This window comes from Sander vitreus, chromosome 7 (assembly GCF_031162955.1).
Source record: "Sander vitreus isolate 19-12246 chromosome 7, sanVit1, whole genome shotgun sequence".
NCBI classification, from domain to species: Eukaryota; Metazoa; Chordata; class Actinopteri; order Perciformes; family Percidae; genus Sander; species Sander vitreus.
The window spans coordinates 20675640-20699028 of record NC_135861.1 but is presented as its reverse complement, the minus strand read 5'-3'; the positions used below and the strand labels follow the sequence as shown (position 1 = coordinate 20699028).

Below are 23389 nucleotides of genomic sequence, written 5' to 3'. Positions count from 1 at the left end.
TGTGATGTCCACAGCTATTATATGTAGGTTGAATGTGCCGCTACAGTGCCATTACAATCATTGTAGTGGTGGGGTATAGGCTTCATCCTCTGTGGACCATCAATGGCTGTACCAAATTTAATGGCAATCTACCTGATGGTTGTTGAGATATTTCAGTCTGGACCAAAGTAGTGGACCTACGATTGGACACATAGCCATCCATAGAGCCGTGCCATTTTCATGGGTTAAAATTACTTATATTTAAGTAACATGCCATATCACAGTCCTATCATTGTAATCCTGCCAATTACCTTATTTAAATGATTCCTTTTTCATTGGAAAAAGAATTACATCCACAACTGAACTAAACTAATGTTTGTTTCTATGGTAGTAGCTATTAGAATGAACTTGTCCAAATAAGGAATTGATGAGAACTGGTAGGTACATATGGTATCATAGTTCAAATGTGCAAAGGGTTTCCAAGGACTAACAATTATGACTGTGTAATCACATAACAGCACTGATAGATTGGGTTATGGGTATTTCGGGCAACTGCTAAAGAGTTGCAGTACACATTCAGGGGCCTTTGAGAATTCAGTAATTGGGTTTTATATTGATTTCTGTTCTTCATTGGGGTCATCCTGTGGCCATGCCATTTGCTGATTCCTGTATTTGCTGATGTCCTTTTGATGTGTTTCACAGTCATTTGGCCTGTTTGTCTCTGATAAGAAAAATATTACTCAAGTCACAGAGGCCATTAGAGGCTTTTCTCAGACTAGCATGAGGTCTCCTCAAAAGCTGCATGTTTACACTATAATGGAATGGCCCGATCTGCCACTGGTCGAACGTACAGAGCTGCTAATGTCCAATCCCCTGTAATTGTCTTCGGGGTCTCTGATGGACAGTGGATTAATTATGCAGTGTAATTTGCGAATTATCGGCTAGCTTGCCTCAGCAAGACTTTGATGGGATTAATTTACACTGAGATACAAGTAAATACAAGTACAAGATGCAACTACAAGTCCCAATTTGCTTTTCAATAAGACATAATATTTGGTTTATAATAATTGTTTTTTGTTACACTAAAGAGGATGTTTTTACAGAGCAGTGGCTTGCTAACAATCTAACTTTATTTTAGTATAAACAATCATCAGTGATTATGGAACCTCTTGGAAAACCTTATTTGTGCTGAGCAGCAAGAACAGATAACTGGGAGCAGGCACAAACTTTACTAGGAACTTTACTCTGGGCTAGGTGCTGTGCTGTAAAAATATCCTCCTTCCTGTTCTATTATCAGCTCAACATAACAAGGGACGGAGTAAGCAGACACCCACTGCAGACCAAAAACTAAACTTCAAAAAAGGAAAATGATGAGTTCCTGAAACATTCTTGCAAATTACTGTAACCCTGTGAGAACCAAAAAAAAAACATTTTAGGGCAGATATTCTGAATTATGAGTTGTGGGTTAAAAAGAGAGATCCTTGAGCATAACATATATAAAGCAGAATGGGTCTTTCTGTTGTCGTCCCCCCCCTCTGCTGTCCAACAGTCCGCACAGAATAACCCTTCTAATAAGTCACTTGGAAGAAAATGTGGGGAGTCAGCTGATTTGTAATCTCTCTTTCTCGGTCTTTGCTTGATGTGTGATCAAGAGTCAGATTGATATGTGCAATCACATGAAAGCCCCTCGGCTCTGCAGCTATCATGGTCTAGTAGACCTGCAGGTGTTTTTGTGTATGTGTGTTTTGGCAAAATGAGAGCTGGCTGATGCATTTGCAATGGAAATCCCTCATCCATAATATGTCTCAAGTGTAAACAATGAGATGAGAGAACAGCAACTGCTAGGAAGTGCATGTATTCTTCTCTGCTGACATCAATACAATTTACATATTAAGCTTATGCTGATGGTGTATTCATTTTATTAAGAGACAATTATAAGGTACAACACAATTACAACAAAAGGTTCTTGTTACTCTGAATGTGTTATGTAATGTGTGAAAGCAACCTGCGATGCAACATCTATGTGATAATTCTTTCTTTACATATATTTGGAAACTAATATCATCACTTGTGCATGTTTTCTTTCAGTAAACATTAATTTAGATACTCAGTTTCCAATTTATTCTCTCAAATCTACATGCAGATATAACATGTGTGCACTTTGTCCATACTGTCGCCTTGCAGGGGTGAAGAAAGAGTCAGGGGGATTCAGATGATTGACAGGGCTATGAACTATTACAGACAAGCTCAGTTTTTCCATCTTAAAATCCTAATCAAGCTCGCACAGGGTTTTATTGGTATATAAAAGCTCTTTCTTTGTTGCTATGAACATCGAGTCAATTTTTGTTCCAAGACATTCACACAGTTTATAGTTTATGACAATGTATGATGATGGCATTACATAAATGGTACATATTTCACGCAAATGTTTTCTGTGAAGTAAAAGACATCTAATCATTTGTTGGCAAAGTGAATGATTTTTACTGTGCTGCTTCCCTCTTTTTCAACACTGGCTGTCAGTCTGAGAGACGTTCCTCTTTCTTTAAACTTTTCCTTCTTCTTTCAAGTATTGTTCCCAATAGAGCTCATGCCCTATTTAAAAACCATAATAATGCAGGCTAATATAACCAGTCATTCATATATGCTCAAAGAGATCTTAACAAAGAAATGTCACCTTCTTCGTATGTGTCTGTTTCACCTTTAAATGGGAAGGTAGGTAGTTGTCAAGGTGAAGAAAAGTCATCTCAGGGAATCTTTTGCAGTGCAGAAAGCTGGTGAGCAGGACGTGGATTGAATGGCTGCTCCACAAATTCACAAACCAATATTAACTGTAGCATATGTGTATACTGTAATACTGAAAGCTTAATAATATATTATAACATGAATTGAGGTAACAGCAGTAATGGAAGGTAACTATTTGTTTGAATCAATTTATAAAATATGATGCTGTGCTGTAGATTCAACTATCCAACAGTATATAAAGCAGTTTAAAATGTGCTCCACCTCCACCAGCTGTACATTAAAATGCTGCTTATGTTTTAAAGCATCAATAATAATATTCCAATAATATATGTATAACTCTCTGAAAGGGACCATTCTGCCCAAGTAGTACTTTTACTTTAATATTTCAAGTGCATTTTGGTGATTATACTTGTACTTTTACTTCAATCTTGAATTTGTGTATTTTACTTAGAAATCATTACTACTTATACTTAAATAGAGTACTTGGGTAACAGACAGTATTGACAGGTGCCTGGATAGCTCAGTTGGTAGAGCGGGTGCCCATATATAGAGGTTTACACCTTGATGCAGCAGGGTTTGACTCCGACCTGTGGCGCTTTTCTCTCTCTCTCCCATTTCATTCCTTCAGCTGTCCTGTCAATAAAGGCCTAAAAATGCCCAAAAAATAATCTTAAAAAAACCCACAGTATTAATGACATTTTATTACATTTTTTGTTGAGGAGTTAATATATCACATAAACTAAATATACTTTAACAATAACAATATAACCTGACAACTCTTCATTTTTGAATGTTTGAACCCTTACACAACCACATGCTTGAATCTTGTGACAAATATCCCAGTTGCCTTCACTCAGCAGCCTGAATGCACTGATGCAAATGCACATTATTGAAAACTGTGTGCAACATGGTTGATAAGCCTTCTGTGCTAAGATACCCCTTGTCAATAAAACCCCACAATATTCCTCATCCAGCTGATGTTTCTTTCCTCTAAAGTTTGATTTTCACTCATGACATTTTGAGTATTAATACCAAAGTCAATGTAGAACTTTTGTATTGACATAGAAACTTTAATTTAGAAAAAAGGGATGTAGACAGATAAGATATAATAATGACATAATTTTTAACCTGCACAAACAGAAAATAAGTCACTTTGCTGTTTACTTATTTCAGCACAGTTCTTTGAACAAATATAACCTTTAGACTGTGAATGGCCCTCATCTTTACTGTCTGACTTTGACTTTAGAAAACATGAGCAAATACAATACAAATTACATTTTGCCAATCTGAGTCTGTTACAAAAAACCCCATTGAAGACACTATGAAGCCCAGATACAGTATCAGAGAGATCACTTCAGGGGTGTATTTAACTTTTGTCACTACAGTACATTAATGTAGGTGGAAATACCTGTTTGGTGTTTTTAATCATCATAGAGACATGTTTTCATAAAAACAGAGCAGGCTTTGCAGATACTTGTCTTCACTGTCTAAGTTTATATTGCCAGAAAGGCTATTAGGTTAGATTTTACAATAACTTTCACCATTTATGTCTTTCAAACTTGCTATTGTGTGTCTTGTGCTTTGTGTAATTCCCTTTGTTGCATTCTATCCTGCATCATTTTATTTTGTGGTGATTTTTTTTGTCAGATCAAAGTAGGCCCATTCTCTGTAAAGTCATTTCAGATATACTAGGGATGAAAGGCTCAATTAAAAAAAGACTTTTAAATGAGATACAAGGGATTTTATTAAAACATCCTTTGAGAAAGGCAGTGCTTAAGAAACATCTACCAGCTTTACATTGTTAAAAGTGATAAGAGATGATTATATCTGCAAAACTTTAGTACTACATGCTACAAATGTAATGCTTGTAATGCTTCATGGTGAAAATACAAACATAAGAAATCTGTGTGCTTGGCAGGAAATAAAGCCTTGAAGGTCTTGGCATGTTTGTTGGCTAATAGTTGCAATGCAAAGTCACAGGAGAAGGAAGAAAGGATATGAAACTATTCCATTGTCTAATTGTTTTATTGATAAGATAGTGACTTTCTCACAGTCAAAATGTTAACAGAAACACTAGTTTTATATTACATTTTTACAACCTGAAAATGAATAGATTGCTAATGGATGTTACATGTCAAGGTCCCAAAAGTATAAGCATGCCACTACTAAATTGTGTTGAATGTTCTCAGAAATATGATGAAGCTGTCAAAGTGCGTAATGCTACCTGAATACAAGTTTTTTTCCACCAAAAAAAAAAACGAAACAAAAGGTTTTCTCTGTTTACCCGTGAGTAGCTTGGTCCAGTCGTCACCTTTCATCTCACTAGTATATCTGCCTTCATGTCATGACAGTTCAAAAGTATTGCCTTACTCAAAGTTGGAGTATTACATTGTGTACAGGCACTGTGCATCTAAACTCTCAATTTAAGTGTCCTCAACAGTTTATCGTTTCACCTGCATGTCTCCAGATAAAAGGGAGGCGGAGTCACGCTGGTACACACGATTGGCCTCAACCTGTAGACCTGTCTGGGAAGAGGACAGAGGCAGCAGGGGAGGGGTTGCTACAGAGCAGTGAACTATCTGTAGATGAAAACCAGTGATTTATCTGTTCCCTTGACTGTGCCCAGTCTACTTTCTAAATGCTAAAAGATATGTGTTTGTGGCGTTGAGTGAAAGTGCATGTTTAATGGCATTTTGGAAGTCTCCGCGGCGCTCTCCGGGTAGAAGAGGAGACATTACGGCGCGAGTTAGCTAACGTTAGCTCGCTAACAAGGTCAGTTTGAATTTTGGGTTCAGTCGGTGTTTTAGTAGTAGCATCGTTAAAAATGCCACCCTCGTCATCTTTGCTAACTCGGCTCATATACAGAATTCGCATGGACTCCCGTCCGCTGACAGGACAGGTAACCAGCTATTTTTGTCATCGGAATATAATGTTACTCTCTTGACGTTACCTTGTTAGTTAGCCTTACTCGGTGGCTATCATTGCTCAGTCCATTCGCTCTTATTCGACTTTGAAAGCGATGGAGCTGGCTCATGTTAACAATGCCTTATGGAGGTTATTGCCAAGAAGCAAGCTTTGTTAGTAACAGAGCTTCAACAGTGCAGCCTAACTGAGCTAACGTTAGCTGCATTATTTTGAGAGAGCTGGTGGATGCAGCAGCAGCTCGCTTGTTTCCGCCTAGAATAAAACAGGTGCATCTAGCTAGCTGGCTATGCGCTAGCGATGTACAGATGCACGATAGTCCTTAACACAGCTAGCTAGCTAGCTAGTTATTGGATTTGCAGCTTTTATGGATTCATATTCCCATTAAGGCAGAGTTTACTTAGTGTAGGCTGTTAAATGATTTGTCAAGGTTGAATGCCGTAGGTGGCGTTATCATTAACAAAGGCCTCGTCTACATACTCCAATAGAAATGGGGGCAACTGAGACGGGCCCCGGTAGCTAACGTTTTAGCCTATGTTAGCTGTAAGACAGTACCGTTGGCCACTGGGACACAAATGTCTATCCTGAAACATTTGATTATGATGGCAATTTCGGTGATTTTGTTTATTCACAGGATACAAATCGTCATTTGCTGTCATCAACCACAGGTTTCTATCGTTGCTGGTGTTAATTGGTAAGGGCTGGTTTAGCCTAACTTAACGTTACTAGTTAACGTTAGCGTGAAATTCACAACGACTTTGACGTTATCGTTAATTCCAGGAGATTTGCTTTAACTTTATGCTGTCATTTTACGAGTTAGAACGTGTGTAGATAGTGATGTCACAATCATTAGCAATTCGAAACGTTAATAAGTTTAAACAAGAATTGTGAAAATCAACCGATACATCATATCGGCTAATTGTCAGATACAAGTGTCACTTGTTGGGAGGATTTACAGAGCAGAGATTAAGCGTTGCCATTGTTTTTCACTTGAAACTTTACTGTTGCTTCATACTTCAGATACCTCTGAATTGATAGAAATACACAAAAGAAATGTGTTGACTTCAAACACTGGGTTTTGACAGCATACAGTAGTTTTTCTGTAGCGTTAAACGAGTTGCTTTCAGGTCATCATGCCAGGTTAGACTTTCACTCAGCCAAGGCCGAGTTTGTTTTCTCACCACATATTTCATTACTTGGTTGAACAGTGTAGAGGGCAACACAAGGGAAACATCCAATTGAAAAGCAAGCTTGTCTTGTGGATATATGTTTGTTATTCAGCTCATGCACTATCTAGAGGCTGCTGGATGTGGTACGTCAATTCAATTGGCCCTGAGTGCCACTGTGCATCGGAGCCCTAATTATTTTTGATGGTTTTCAAGTTTTAACTACTGTTGAACTGCAGAAAGCATGGATACCGTGGTTGTAAACGGTTTCGTCCCCCTTGGTAGTGAAGGCGTCCTTGTGAAATGGGAAGAAGTCACCTACACTCAAGCCTGGCTCATTGCACTGTTAAACAAAACAAACAAGAAAACAAAAATGGGCTTGTCATAGAAACGGTTTGGTTTTAATAGTTGTTCAGTGGTAAATTAAGTTGTATCAACTACCAAATAAATATTGTAAATACCACTTCTTTTATAGAACCTTTTTGTATTAGCACTTGGGCTTTTGAAACTACATGTCTTAAATATTTTAACAAGTGCGCTATATAGCTAAGCCCAAATGCTGTTGGAAATTGTCATGATGATAAAAATGTGGCACAGTTAACCCCTCTATTAGCAATGTGAAATGTAATTAAGACAGGTTGTGTTTTTCAACAAAGAGGCCTAGGCTTTGTTTGTGCTCTTTTCTTAGAGTGATGGAAGTACAGTTTTATTTTTAAGTTATACTTAATGCTTTTCAATGCTCTTAACAACAGACATGAGCCGTGTGTTGCCAATGCCACACATCGGTTTAAATTATATTTTTCTATTTTTTTATTTGCTCCCATGATCGCTTCCCACTGCTAGGGTTGCAGCTGAAATAATAGGCTAAAGCAACACCAGTTTATGGAAAGCACAAGTGTAATTATGGTCAGATCTTGTGCCTGACTGATGAATGAGTGAAATTGATGAGCGTTGTGATTTACACATAACGTTGGCTATTTTTTTGCCAGCTTTCATTCCTGTTTTCAGAAGCAGGGACTGTATTGCTTTTTGCTTGTAAAACCGTGTCCGTGTTCTTCATATTTATGTAGAATTATAATTTGCTCTTCTTATATAAAATGTGTCTCTGGTAGATGTTTGCGATTGGTCATGCTGTGCAAACACCGCCTCTTTTACTTGAACGTGCGCGCCGCTGGATTGGGAAACCCTGAGTTGACTGAACTAGTTGATAACCAGCGTCGTGACGCAGCTTATGCTGGACCGCGGTTGTTAGCTTAGGCGAAGCCGGGTAACTGAAATAAATCCAGGGCATGTTGATCTTGATTCGTAGTACAGGCCTCAGGTTGGCCTTTTTCTCAAATGACACATACTCATTACATGTTCTGTTATGCACATTTCATTTTAATATTGTTTTGTTGTTCATTTGAACGGTGTGTTAGAACACCCCAAATCGACATATTAAAACATTTCATATTTTTCTTAATGAGATGTTTGAATTGGATTCTGATTTACTTGCACACTGAAATTAGAACGTGATAGAATCTAGGCCACATTGTGGAGAGCTTACTTTGATGCTCAGATGTAGCTTTTTTCCGTGTGTGTGGCAATAGCCTGAGGTGTGCTCATTCTGAATTAAGTTTATGTATAAACCCTATTTTCATGTTAATATTTGTGTTTTACATATAAACACAAATTGATAGATGAATCATGCTATACGTTTGCCTTTACAGTTTGCATATTGTAGTCCATTGAAGATTCAGCCTCTTGCTGATAAGGGACTACAGGAGTTTTAAAATACTAACTGGTTTTAAAATCAGTTTGCACCTCCCACCTAAGGGACCGTTCGGTCTTTATGGAATGGACCACCGGAGGAAAATAGGGGAGGGTCATTTCTTTGTTGAGGGGAGGGCCGTTTTTTTTTTTCTTTAGTCTACGAGGAAGGGTCACCCAACTTTTGTATTCATGAGTAGAGCAAAATTTCAAAGTGGCTTGTTTGGTGCATATTTATCCATGTAGCTCTTTGTCTCGGCCCCTATCGCTAGCAGATGGATCCCTCCCTGTTTAGTCAGCCAGACCTGTAGCTTTAGAGACCGTGGGATTACCCAAACTGAATAAATCCCGCTCCCACATATAAACACAAAACTGCTTTGCTAGCTCAATCATGTTGTAACTAAGACATCTGCTGAAAAAATAAATGTATTCATTAGCATGATTGCCGTACTGCTTAGTTCAAAAACATCCAAAACACCGTACGAAAACATAGCTGACCAGACGCAAGCTTTTATTTTGAAAAGCCGAAACTCAGCCGAAACTCGGCCGCAGACAGCACCAGCAGGCAGCCGGGAGGGCATGAGACGGGAGGTATATCCTTTCGGTCCCGGTGATTATTTGTGAAAATGTGCAAACGACTTTTCAAGGCATTTGAGAAGGACTTGCTGTAGCGTTAATAATACTTTTGCAGTGATAAAAAAGAAACGCAGAGGCAAGTCAACATGGGTTGTCCTTGGTTCTTCAGCAAGAACTGGAGATGAATTTAACCATTTCCGTCTCCTGTTTACCGTTGCTTGGCAACACATTTGCCGCAGGACTCATTGGCTATAGTGAAAGTACTGACTTAATCATACAGATTCTAACTCCTAAATATCAAACATTTGAAATTAGCAAATTGTTCGTGAGGTTTAAGATTGGTTCTGTAAACCGCTCCCATTACCAGATAATCTGGGCCAAACATCGGTACTGACCCAGGTCCTGTACCAGCTTTCTCCGCAGATTATCGGGACAGGTGAATTGGGGATAAAATGGCCTGAAACTCCTGAGGCCTGTACTACGAATCAAGATCAACATGCCCTGGATTTCTTTCAGTTACCCGGCTTCACCTAAACTAACAACCGCGGTCCAGCATAAGCTGCGTCACGACGCTGGTTATCAACTAGTTCAGTCAACTCAGGGTTTCCCAATCCCGCAACGTGCGTGTTCAAATAAAAGAGGCGGTGTTTGCACAGCATAACCAATCGCAAACATGTACCAGAGCTGCATATTTTAAATAAGAAGAGCAAATTATAATTCTACGTAAATATGAAGAACACAGACACGGTTTTACGGGCAAAACATAATACAGTCGCTGCTTCCTAAAACGGGAATGAAAGCTGGCAAAAAATAGCCGACGCTGTTATGTGTAAATCACAACGCTCATCAATTTCACTCATTCATCAGTCAGGCACAAGATCTGACCATAATTACACTTGTCTTTTCCATAAACTTCCGTTGCTTTAGCCTATTATTTCAGTTGCAACCCTAGCAGTGGGAAGCGATCATGGGAGCAAATAAAAAAAAATAAATAAAAAAAAATAGAAATATAATTCAAACCGATGTGCGCATTGGCAACGCATGGCTCAAGAAGCCGACAAATAGCCTATACGTAATTACCTCCGCTGAAAATCTATATATCTTTCATAAAAATACCCATCAGGGAATGTTAACGGAGTTGTCGGTCTCTAAATGTTAACTTTTCTGAGCGTACCTCTCTCTCCGTGCACTGAACTCCACTGGATCTTCTAAGAACGGTGACGCCGTTATCCATAGTATTGATTGGTCGGCCTGCGCTGCTTTTACACCGGTTGATCTCTAATCTCCAACATAACCTGCTGCTGAGCAGGTTAGGTTTTCAGCATAAATTAAAGTTACCACGCGATTTAACCCGGTAACAAGTGATCCACCATCGTGATGCACAAAACCCTGGGTTGAACCTGAAGTTACCTCGTTAATGCCAAATCTTGCTTCGTAGTACAGGCCTCTGAAGTCTGAGCCTGGCTTAAGTGTTTTATTTTGTCTAGGATTTTTTGTAGAGATGCACCGATTACAACTTTCTAGGCCTATTCCGATTTTCTTTGAGTTAGGCCAGCCGATTCCGATTTAATTTTTTCTAACTACTTTACAGCACACACAAATTTATTTTCTATCTTTTCTTTAATAGAAAATGTTACATTTTGCATAGAACATTTTTTAAATAGATAATCGATCGCTATAAAATGTTAAGTGCAATGTTATGGAAGAACCATTTCCTTCTTTTCACATCAAACTAAAAAAACTAAACTTCTGTATGTATGAAAACAGGTAATGGCAATACAATAATATATAAATAACAAATAAAAATAAAATAAATATAGCCTTAATGCAGTATAAAGATATTTCTCAAAACACACACACAGGCCTGTTTGAACGTCAATAGTAACGTTACCTGAAAACAGCGTGTAGTTCCTTTTTTAGCAAGTTTGCTTTATGTGTCGTGCATAAATATGAACAATGCCGTTGCTGTCAACAGGCTTATCTGCTAACGTTAGCTACCACCGGTGACCTCGGAACAATCCAGCAAATAGACGGTACCCTAGAGTGCCGTTACCTGAAATGGATGATTTAACGTCACCGCTCATTTTACAGTTTAACAACAAAACTAAACTCTTTAAATATTACTATGTTTTTAATGTTGGTTTTGAGCGGTATGCACCCCCACTAACCTGGAAAGCGTAAACCGTAACGTTAATACAGCGTGTCGGAGGATTACAGCGTCTCTTTTTTTTGTTTTTTTGTTTACAGCGTCTCAGGTCAGTGTGCCCAACGCTATTTTCCGATAAACTGTAGCTGTCATATTTCACGGGACCCGCATAAGTGCGATTTTCATGTTCCAGTTTTTCAGCCTCAGAGGGGAGAGAGAGAGCAGCTGACTCTTCGAGCAGTGTATAATTACGACTGTATGACATTTCATAAACAGCTGATGGAGCGGCAGTGTGCCGCTGCTGCATACAGCGGAAACCCTGCATGTGCACGTGTGGTGTTGCGCGATGTAAGTCATGCGGCGCCCGAGTGCATTTGACCGGCATAAAATCGGCATATGTCAGACTGACCGGCAGGTCGCCGGTCATGGCCGATGACGTGAAAATCGGCCAATTCCGGTCACCAGCTGGTCAATCGGTGCATCTCTAATCTTAAGAGTCAGAGTGTTGGTGAAGTGGGGGTAAATACCCCACTAAACTGACTCAAATAAAGATGCCAGATAAGGTGCACGTCTCAGCCTAGTTAATGGGTTAGGTGAGACATGACTCGGTACTCTGCCTATTTGTGAGTTAGGTGGCAAAATGTCACATTCGCAAAACCAGTGTGTCACTACTTTTTCATATTTCAAACTGACTTTTCTTGTTGATACATCTTATGTTTTGTATTTGTATGTAATGTCTTTGATAAGTCCATCCTGCATTTCAAACCACATGCAGCATGGTGGAGGAAGCCCTGTGGATGCAAATTGATTGTATGTTCTAGTTTTCCCAGCTGGCAGTCTAGTCATAACGGTTCAATTCTGTGTCAGAAACACAACAACCTATACTCGCTGTAGATATTCATCGTCATTTACACTTAAAACCGCATACATACTTAGACAATGTGCTCTGAGTTGTTTTGTCTTGCATACAGTAGCCTACATGTTTTTATCAGTCTCTGACAGTAGATGCTCTACTGACAAAATTGATTTTCCCAGCAAACAAATAACTGACTGTAGCTGCCTTAGTATGTAGGTTTTTGTCCAATGATGAATCATACATTTTCTAATGCAAAAGCCTGTCTCAATAGCACTGGCTGAGCTGTACGCCACTATTGAGATACTAGCTTCTTTCAATTGTATGATTAGATCAGAATAAGGTGGGAAGTTATTGTAAACGAGTGTGAAGGAGAGAGACTGTACTTGAATACACAGGAACCAAAGTTGCAAAAGGAGCTGTTAGTAGTATGCATTTGGCAGGTTAACAGAAGGCTTAATATTGAGAGAGATAATTTCAACTACATAATAACTTGGTAAAAAAAAAATTGGCTCTTTCAAAGGCTGAGTTATCTTTGGTAAAGTAAGAATAAAGTGAACATTTAATGTGTCTTTGCATCATTTACATTTTAAAGTCAACAGTAACACAATTACAGAAGGCTATGTTAAGAACTGTTTGTGCCAGTCCCATACGATTTATGCCTTATCAGACAAAATTGTTAATCATGTCTGAGGCCAATGCCTTTTTAAAAAAATAAAATAAAAAAAAATAAACTTTGTACCCTCCATTTTTGTCCTTTTCTACATTTGATATAAAAAAATTAGGTCTGTTTAGAATTTGCAGGGTTTCTGACCACTGCCCCCAAGTCCCACTTATATTCTGATCTCTCCCTCCTGCAATGTTCTCTCTATTGAAAATCTTTCTGCTCCATTCAGCAGGGCAAATACAGCCGCTCAACAGTTTCATAAGTAGCCTTTTAGAATACACAAATTGCAAACGAGCTTGTTAAATGGGTTTTGAAGGAACAAATACACACCAGATGTTTGAATGTTAGACATCACAGCAGTTGAATAGAGAGGAGTAGAGGGAAAGCTTGTGGATGAGTGAGAGAAGCAAACTAATCTTCTGAAGCTAAACTTTATTTGCTACAGCATTTGGTGGTATACAGTTTACTGGAAGATGCATGGTTGATTTTAATGACTCCCTCTCATTAAGTTCATTACATTTTATAGCTTATCCCAAACCAATGAGGTTAAGCGTCTGTTCATGCCTGTATTAAGGTAAATAAATGCATGTACAGTTGGTGATTGAAACATTGGTATTGGTTCCCACAAGGTCCCTATCCCATCCCATTGCAGTGCAGCCCTCTTTACTGGCTGTTTATTGTATGAATCATCCAAATATTGTGGGGGTGAGTTCAAACAGCATAAAACATTCTTAGAAAGATGCGTTTTGTATAAATTGACTGATTTCATGACGCATGTTGATCCAAATGTTGGCCAGTGAAGGACATGTATTTTACTAAGACCCTCTGTAAGAAGTCTTTTGGATATGGAGCCGTTTAGATCAGGCAATATTTTGTTTAAGTTGACGTCACAGCCTTGTGATAGTCAGGCATTACGATTCCAGGCAATTGGAAGACTCTGCCCGTTTGTGAGTGCTACAGGATTGAGGTTAGCTGGGTCAGCACAATAGAGACTCTAATTCCAACCCCCAGGGCACCTAATTAAAACTTACAACCAAGACAAACAACCTTTGACACTTGCACATGCATCTCGTGAGAATCGCTATTACTGAAAATGCCATGAAATAGAAGTGAAGATCAGAAGGAGATCAATGTGTCCTTTTCTAATGTTTATTACTTTGAAACTACATGTGTAGAATCTAAATTGAAAGTGGAAATGTATATCTATGCTGTTGGCACAAATAACTAATTGCATGCATTTTTGTATCAGTGTTTTCAGCCAGTTTTTGTGTGCTTTATTCAAAATCGCTGCTTCATTCACTTATCACTAGTCCTTATATAATGGACTAGACATGGAGGTTCATACGAGACCATCTCCCTCCCTCCTTATCTTGTTTTCTATCTAATGAAAAACTAGTTTTGCTCTGTGTTAAGACAAAGTTGTTAACACATGAAATGCATAATAAAAGATTAGCTTAGTCAGACTTACAGGCATTTATAGACTTCATACGTGAATTTCACGGTTCAGAGACAATGTAGTTAGTTACTTTTGGCAGGGGAAAAAACAATTGGTAATCGTCTCTTCGATGCTTGAGATAATTCCCAATCGGCACAAGTTTAGTAAATATATTGCACTAGATGGTAAACGTGATAGAAATATAAAAGTGATTTAGGACTCAGCAAAGTATGTTGCCCTATTAGTTCTTTTACAGTAATAGAACAATTGAACTGCACCACCATACTCTACAGGGCTCGACAGTAATGGTTACCCTTGGCAACCAGATTGAGTCAATTGGCAACCTTTTCGTGGCCTCTGGTTGCCAACCACTTGTTCAGTATTTGTTTTTTTTAAATATAAAAACAAATCAAAACTGGAAAATCTTATTTCAAAAGAAGTCAATATTTTATTTGGTTGTCTCCGTAAAGTTTAAACACTACATTTGTGCGCAACAAAACATTTCAGCTGTTGTGCGACCACTTTGCACACACCGTGAAAACATACAGGCAACGCAATTTTCTGTTCGACGCATGTTAAAATCCGGTGCTAATATGGCACCGGTGCCCGGTATCTACCGGATGGAATAGCAACGTGGATTTCAGTGTCTCATTACAGTGCCACCTAAATGTCTACGCTGCTCTCTGATGTTCCGAAACAGAAGTTACATTCAACAGAAACATCACTGCATGTCACGCTAGTAAACACTAAGTATACGTTACTCTTGATAGCAGGTAACGTTGGCCTACCGTTAGCTACAGTAGTAACTGGATTAAACATGGTTAAAATGCTGACAGCTAAACGGTGTAGTGTGACTGTATGCCACTGTAGAGGACGTACAACAGTCTCCCGCTAAAGCTATGAGCTAAAAGACTCAAACTAGCGCTATGGTCACCGCTGTTGTCGGAAAAACAACACTGACGGGACAAAATGCGTTTACTGAAACTGGTGACGGCCTCTAGCTCACCCAGTAAGCGCGTTCGCCCCATGTTGGTTGAGTCCTGCAGCGGCACGGGTTCAAATCCGATCTGCGGCCCTTTGCTGCGTGTCATCCCCCATCTCACTCCCACCTTTCGTGTCTATCCACTATCACAGAGGGAAATAATCTTAAAAAAAAGAAATACCCTTTTCTCATCTGTTTTTGTCTTTTAACAGCAATCTAATGGTGAAAGAAGTAATTAAGTTATTACATTTTTAATAATCATTTAAATTTCTCCCCTTTTTGTGCTGATCCGAAAATGGATCCGATCGTGACTCAAACCCGTGATCCGAACCATGAGTTTTGTGATCCGTTGCATCCCTATTTGAGAGGGATGGGAAATTATATTGCAAGCCTTTATCGCATTGTTTCATTATTAAAATGTGTGGTATAGTTACATAAGAAATTAATTGCTCCAAATATAGGCAGTTTAAAACATGGCAACCGTATTGTAAATTTCGGGAACCAAAAGCTGATGTCTGATTGCCAAGCCGGCAACCACTTAAAAAAGTTAGCGTTGAGCCCTGCTCTACTGTAGCACCATATAGTATTTTTAAACTAGGGTGTGAAATGCATGATATGCCGTTTTAGCATGCAATGTACAACCTGTTGGTAGTATTTAGGTGAGAAGATGTGTTAAGATTAGGGAAGCACCGATCCAACCTTTTCAGTTCTGATACAGATACCTGGGCTTTGGGTATCGGCTGATACCGAGTACTAGGGTTGTGTACTGAACTCGGTACCGACCGAATTACGTCGGTACTACAGAGGACCAATTCATGTTAAATCAAATTGCCAAATTTCGGTACCTGAGAGCACATAAGCGCGAGCATATCTGTCCTCTCTGCATGTTGACAGAGAGCAGAGCTCTGACACACACACAGGGCTGTGGTGCGGAGGGAACGAAACATCGACTCAGCAGTTTGTTAAAGTCACAGTGAGTCATAGCAATGCCGGTAAAGCGGTTGCAAGTGTGGTTATACTTTTCAAAACTCCACGCAGACAGCGTATATAATGGCGAGGCGATATTCTATGGTAAACGTTAGACTTCCTCTGACAGGCAGGCACCAATGTGTTCACTTTGCCCTGTTGACTGACTGACAGGCTGAGGTTGTAGGCACATTTTAGCAACAAGTAAGTACCGAAAAAAGGGTACCGTTGGGTATCGGAACCGAATTCCAGGTACTGGTATCGGGTGGAAAAAAGTGAACGGTACCCAACATTACTGATCCAACACAAGTGTTTAATTATTAGGCTGCTTTCCTCACTGTGTGGAAGTGACTGGGATCATTCATCATTCATGTGTAAGGCTTGACTTTAAACATTGCTTTCCTAACTTTGTAAAACTAAATGTAATAAATAAATAAATACATTTACTGAGTTGTTTATTATTCAAATAATAAATTGGATCGGTGCGTCCCTAGTTTAAGTCACTAAGCATAAATTGGTATCAGCAGAAACTTTACAGTGTAAGCGGTTATACTACTTGAATGTTTGCAGTTTTTTTTGTCACTTTGTCACATGTTTTTTTTTTTTCTTTTTTTTTTTTTCCTCTCATGTAGCTGGCTGAAATGGCTGTCTAACAGGCTGCCAAAGATCTCTTCATGGATCACAGAGGACAACAAAGAGAAACCACTGCATCTGTGAGCATAGCCAATAACTAGGGAATCTGACCCACAAGCATATCATCAGACTGACGTCCATGCATGTGGCCTCTTAAGTTGTTTATAGACATCTGTTGGGCAGCCCTTAAGCCTATTGCTATGTACTATAAACGGAAAGACATGAGCTGTGGGAATGCTGGGAGAAGCCGGCTTCTTTCTTGTAGAACTATCCTTCTGGTAATGGGGCTTCTGGTGACCATGACCCAGGGCACTGTGCCAGAACAGCAAGAGACACTGGTGGAGATGATATCTGTGGAACTAGAGGCTTCTATGCAGTCATCTGTGCTCTCTGAGCTCCAAGCTGCAGCATCTTTAGTTGGTGAGGGGCCGCCTACAGCTATCCCAGATTCCTCTGCAAAGAATGGGGGAGTGCACACTGGCATCCCTGACTCGTCGGCAATCGTGGGCCAGGTGTTCCAGTTGAAGGTTCCCCCAGGACCTTCCAATGCAACCTGTAATGTCCATGTAAGTAACCTAAAGATTAGACATAGTAGGGACAATTAAATCTGATAAATCTGTTAATTTCATGTTGGAAATATTAGGCATGTAATATGGAATGCCTCATAATGTAATTTTAATGTTAGTATTAACAAATACATGTATCTAAATTCTTCAACATTAATTTAATGAGATCAGAATTAATCAGTTAATGATAACAGAATTTTTGTTGAAAAAAGAGACTCAGAATAATAAAGTGGGGTGTATGGGAGGACTTTTTGTTGTATTGTATTTTGTTGTACTGATGGACTGAAGGTTTACTGTCCCATATGGGGACACCAGTATTTTTCTTACCTGTAGAAATACATAATGTATATTATTTATCCCTTCAGTTTTGATCACTGTATCACTGCAGATTGAAGCTGATTGTTGATTGACTTTGCAATTGGTTCCAGTCTGACTTATTATTATTATTATTATTATTATTATTAGCCCAAGTGTTGATGCAGAATGCTATCCTGTCATACATTAATAACAACGTAGAGTGATGACTCTTATAGTTATTATGAATACAAGCTCACCTTTCTTCCTGTTCATATGGTGAGATTTTATACACTGAAAGGCATATGGAGGTGTTGGGGAGATGGTAAAAGCATGTCTGGGTCAATACCAAACAGATAATTAAATACAGGGTTATTTTTTATGTTACAGTAATTCACCATTTTAATAATTGCCAAACATTTCCTAGTTACAACTTCACAAATGCTAATATTTACTTGCTTTTCTCTGTTTCATCTTATTAAAAAAAATCCTAGTCCAACTAATTTTAGGACATCACTTGGGTCCTGGTAACTTGTAATGGTCATTCATAATTATTTTCAAAGTGAATTATCACTTGAATGAAATAAGTAATGACTTTTTCCTTTTCTGACTTCACTTACATCTCAGAAGTATCTTTGCAGTACAAAACAGTAATAGTGTTTCTCTTTTTCCTCTTGTAGCTCACTGAGATGGGAAAGGAGACTTTACCCTCCTGGCTATATTGGGACAAAGAGAGCTGCATTCTGAGAGGCTTGGCCCTGGAGAAGGATAAAGGTGTGTATCATATCTTGGTGTCTGGAGAGGAGATAATTGAGAAGACTGGCAGCCAACTGTTCCCCAGTACGGTCTTCTCCATTGAAGTGTACCCAGAAGAACGGGCAGACACTGAGCCAGCCCTGCTCACTCTACAGTCTGATATCAGTGGCATCCAGCCTTTCACATGTGGCTCTGAGGAGCTCGTAACGGTCCTGACTGTCATCTTGGATGCTGACTTGACAAAGATGGTTGCTGAACAGAGGGTCAACTTACTGGGCATTATGAGAAAATTCTCTCATGTGCCCCTGGAGCACATGAGGGTGGTCCCTGTTGTCAACAATCGCTTATTTGACATGTCTGCTTTCATGGCTGGACCAGGGAATGCCAAGAAGGTGGTGGAGAATGGGGCCCTACTGTCATGGAAACTTGGATGTGCCCTTGACCAGGGCAGTATTCCTGACATTAACAGCGTCCATTCCTCAGCAAAGGATGGGACCATGTCAGCCAGGCTGGGATACCCAGTGGTTGGCTGGCACATTGTCAACAAAAAGCCCCATGGAGTGAAACGGGTCAGACGGCAGTTGTACAATACTCCTACTCCAGTGCCATCCCTGCTTCCTCCGACTACTCACCCAGAGCCCCCTCTACGGGTTGTTCCCACCCCAACCTCGCCTTCTATTGCCCCAGCAACAGACAACTCTGCTCCCCCTGTCCGAGGCCCTTTGCCTCTTCCAGTGAAGCCCACTATGAAGGTCAGAGATCAGATAGCCCACACACCTGTTTTTGGACCTCCCCAACCCACAAGAGTACTAGCAACTACAAGCACCATCCCTGTTCAGCCTACCATGACCCGGCCTACATTTGTGGAGGCCACTGCTCTGCCAACACCACCAAGCACCACCAAAAGACCCAAACTCTCTACCACAAGGAAACCCAAGAAACCCAAAACCTCCACCCCAGCTCCCAGGGAACCCAAGTCCACCACTACGAAACCACCCAAACGCACCACTCCTCTCTCTTTGGCTCCAGACTTAAATCAAAACCCAGAGATCCGCAACGCCATTGATCAGGTGAATGCCTGGGTTGGCACATACTTCGAGGTTAAGATTCCTCCTGATACATTCTTTGACAGGGAGGATGGTACTACTGATAAGCTGCGTTTGACTTTGAAAAGGACCCCCAAAGAAGCAGTGAGTGAAACATCCTGGATACAATTCAACAGCACTATCCAGCTCTTGTACGGCCTCCCAGAGGAGCAGCATGAGGGGAAACATGAGTACTTTATGTTGGCCACTGACAAAGGTGGGAAGAGCATCATGGATGCATTTGAGGTTCAAGTCAACCGTTGGTCTACTAATGATAAACCATCAGTTGTGTTTGCTGCTCGTTTCCATGGTGACCCCAAAACGTTAAGCAATGATGTCCATAAGAAGATTCTTTTGACCAAAAAGTTAGCTTATGCCCTTGGTGATCGCAACAGCAGCACAGTAACCCTGGGAAGCATCACTAGAGGCTCCATTGTGGTGGAATGGACAAACAACAGTCTGCAACAGAGTCATTGTCCAAAGGACCAGATCACAGTTCTCAGCAACAGGATCTCTGATCCCCAAGGGACACCTAAACTGGCCTTCATCAAAGCCATGGAGCCTGAATTCAAACCCATAAACATCTCCATTCGTGGCACCAATAAATGTCAGAGCTACACATTCATCCCACCAGGAGAGGTGCCTATGCCTGTTCTTCCTACAGCTACACCTTCACCTGGGACAGGTCGTAGGAGCACTGACGATGTTTACCTACACACTGTCATTCCCGCTGTAGTGGTAGCTGCCCTGCTACTCATAGCTGGTATCATTGCCATGGTCTGCTACCGCAAGAAGCGCAGAGGGAAGATGACCATAGAGGAGCAGGCCACTTTCATCAAGAAAGGTGTTCCCATAATATTTGCAGATGAGTTGGATGATTCCAAGTCGCCACCATCCTCCAGCATCCCTCTTATCCTTCAGGAGGAAAAGCCCCCACTTCCCCCTCCAGAGTACCCTAACATGGCTGGCCCCCACAGTACCCTGCTTAACCAGGATCTACTGGAGGAGTATTCCGTCTATCAAGATGATGATCCTAATGCACCTCCTTACCAACCCCCACCACCATTTACTGTCCCCATAGAGGGCAAAGGCTCTCGCCCCAAGAACATGACCTCATACAGGTCCCCACCTCCCTATGTGCCTCCCTAACGCATGCTAGAGCTTTCAGTTTGGAAAGCAGGTGCAATGTAGGGATGCTTGTTGAAAACTACTACAGGAGTAATTTTACGTGTTTGATGAAATGGCTTTGACTTTGTAGATGAGCAGGCAACCATACCCACATATTTGACCATCATGGATAAGACACTGTATCGTACAATTCTACTACTGGCACAGGGCAAATGGATGGGGAACAGTTTATAATTCCAGCACTTTTTTTTGTTGTCCTTCAGATCTGCTTTTGACTTCTTGCATATCTTTTTCGTCTGTTTTTTGCCAAGAAGAGTCAATTTTATCTTCAATGATGTACTATTTCTATTGTATAGAAAATAATAAAGAAGCCGACTGAAGCCCACAGGGCCATTGAGCAGATGTCACCATGACAACTGACTTGAGGCTCTCCCTCACAATGTTAATCTTTATGAGTTCTATATCACTCTTATCTGTCCTTCGGCTAGGTTTACTAAGATTTTGCACCTGTTATTTCTAGAGGGGAATGAGATACAAGAAGCCAAACTGAAAGCATGAAAAACTTTATTTACACAAAAATCTGTTTCTTTCCTAGACTTTGATTCCGGTTTTTTCCTCTGCTTTGCGCCCTCTTGACAATAACATGCAAACCTTGCACTTATGCAACTTCTTGTTAAACCTTGCACTATGTGTCTTGCGCATAATTGAATGCAGTAAGTGGTAGTCCAATAAGGAAAAAATATTTTCTTTTTGTATCCTTGAACTTACCACCTGACTGAGATTTCTCTGGTACTTGATCACAAAGGACATTACACTGATCACGCCTGTTGTAGATGTAGCCTAATTAAGTTTAGAAAACAAATAATTACTTATTTTTTTCCTTTTTGTTAATGTGTGTGCCACTGAACCTGCCTGTGAAATGATTGGTCTTGCTGTTGCCAAGGTGATGTCTGTGGTCACACAGCAGACCATGTGGGGTTGTTAAAACAATAATGAAGGGGCCAATGGAATGCTGTGGTTCATAGCGGGGTGAGAATGGTGACATCGAGCTGCATCCACTGTCTTATTTCAGTTAGTTTTGTTAGTATGACCGGTGTGTGGGCTTAGAGTACTGTATTATCACTGCTCTGCCTCTAGGTGTTGCAGTGTTATGTTAAGTGCACTGCCTGTTGTCAGGTCAGATGAGGCATGGGGACAAGGGGATGTACATAATTGTGTGCCTGTGAAATTAAACAACTCCATAATGTTAGTGTTTTATCAGTAAACCTAGTAGGGAAAGGGAGGGCCAGGGTGGGAAATCATTTTTATTTTTTAATTGTAGGTCTAGATTTATGATCACAATCATGGGGGAAATAATGCATTATATCAATATGATGGGGAACAAAGAAACTACAACAATATGTGAATTATGTACATTTCATATCTGATATCACCATAAGAAAAAATGGTTAAAAATCTAATGTTTTTACTGAGTTTTTGATACAGTCTTAAACTTGTTTTATGAAAATATATTAATAAAATGTAATACTATTTGTAAAGCCTCAAATATGGTGTATAGTCACTTTTTTATTTGAGAAAATGGAACTGGATTAAATATTGTTTTTGATATACATGTCTGTGCATATGTGTATTAAAGGGCTGACGAACGCAAATCAAAGAAATTAGAATGCAATATACATTAAATTCAAAATGTGTTGATACAATACATGTTATACTGTATTTATGGTCAAAAGCAGTAATGGGCTTTGTTACAAGTGGGAGAATTAAGTGCAAACTATGAGATATGTTAGGGTTAGCATTTTAAGTTAAAAAAGTAGGTTTGAAATAACATACACCCCACTTTGCTTTCCAAATGTATTTTGTCATCAAATATGATTCCTGTGGTCATTTGTAGCCTTGCTTTACAGTATGTTGTCACATTCTTGCTTTTAGAAGCTATGATAGGGTCCAATGTTTGGCTGGTTTTGGCTATAACATGAGCTGTACACTTTTTTTTTTTTGTAATAAACCAAATACACCGCAGGCAGCCCCTGTGAGAGAGTGCGATATTTTAAGAGAAGTGCTCCCTTTCTGTGGCATTTAGGTGGGCAGTTTTTCTTTTTTTGGCTCTGTGCTCCTACATCTCTTGGAGAAATATCAATGACTAAAATGCTCTCATTCTTTTAGTATAGAGCTTGTGTAATCATGGCTTATTCGGGAGAGGTCAGAAACAGTTTCACTGGTTGGTGACCCATGCTGCTGTGACAAATGTACATTTTCAGTACAAGTTGCAATACAAGACATTTTGATTGTTTTTTTGGGTAGTGCTAGAAAGAAATCCTTCAACTGCTATGAAGGCTTCTGGATGTAATCTTAGCAATAATGTATATGTGAAAAGTTGCTTTAGGAATTAATCAAGGCATTAAATATTGTTTCTTTTGTATATTTAAAGAGCATTCAAACTGACACACAAGCATGCTATTTTACCTTTTTAAGCTCATATAGAATCACTGATTATTTCCAGACCCATCTTCTCTAGACAGTGACTTACTGCAAAGAGAGAACAATCTTATTTTTAACACTTGACACATACCCATAACTTCATACATACCAGATGTGGCTGTAGTTGTATGTAGAATGTGTACTGTACTTTTTTAATTTCTTCATTGTCAGTGCTGTAATTATGTTATCTGCCCTGCTCTCATTTGCTCAGTCTTACCAATGATTGTAACACGTAATTGGTGATTATGAGGTGGGTTATGTTG

The 23389-nt window shown here is 39.7% G+C and overlaps 1 protein-coding gene across 4 annotated transcripts; it reads left to right on the top strand.

The window, feature by feature from the left end:
• Positions 1 to 5234: 5234 nt before the first annotated feature.
• LOC144521024 (dystroglycan 1-like) lies at positions 5235 to 21997 on the top strand. Of its 4 annotated transcripts, none has more exons than XM_078255229.1 (4): positions 5235 to 5493; positions 6278 to 6337; positions 16816 to 17382; positions 18357 to 21997. In XM_078255229.1, exons 3-4 carry the CDS (start codon positions 16960 to 16962, stop codon positions 20664 to 20666), a joined length of 2733 nt encoding a protein of 910 aa, XP_078111355.1. In that variant the 5' UTR covers positions 5235 to 5493; positions 6278 to 6337; positions 16816 to 16959; the 3' UTR covers positions 20667 to 21997. The 4 variants fall into 4 exon arrangements, with proteins under 4 accessions (XP_078111355.1, XP_078111354.1, XP_078111352.1 ...); XM_078255228.1 differs by having other exon boundaries at positions 5235 to 5620; XM_078255226.1 differs by lacking the exon at positions 6278 to 6337.
• The last annotated feature ends 1392 nt before the right edge of the window (positions 21998 to 23389 follow it).

Excerpts from the sequence above, each read along its gene's own strand:
- LOC144521024 (XM_078255226.1), top strand. The coding sequence starts at position 16,960 with ATGTGGCCTCTTAAGTTGTTTATAGACATCTGTTGGGCAGCCCTTAAG. Across the intron at positions 17,383-18,356 it reads ATGCAACCTGTAATGTCCAT|CTCACTGAGATGGGAAAGGA; the intron begins GTAAGTAACCTA and ends TTCCTCTTGTAG.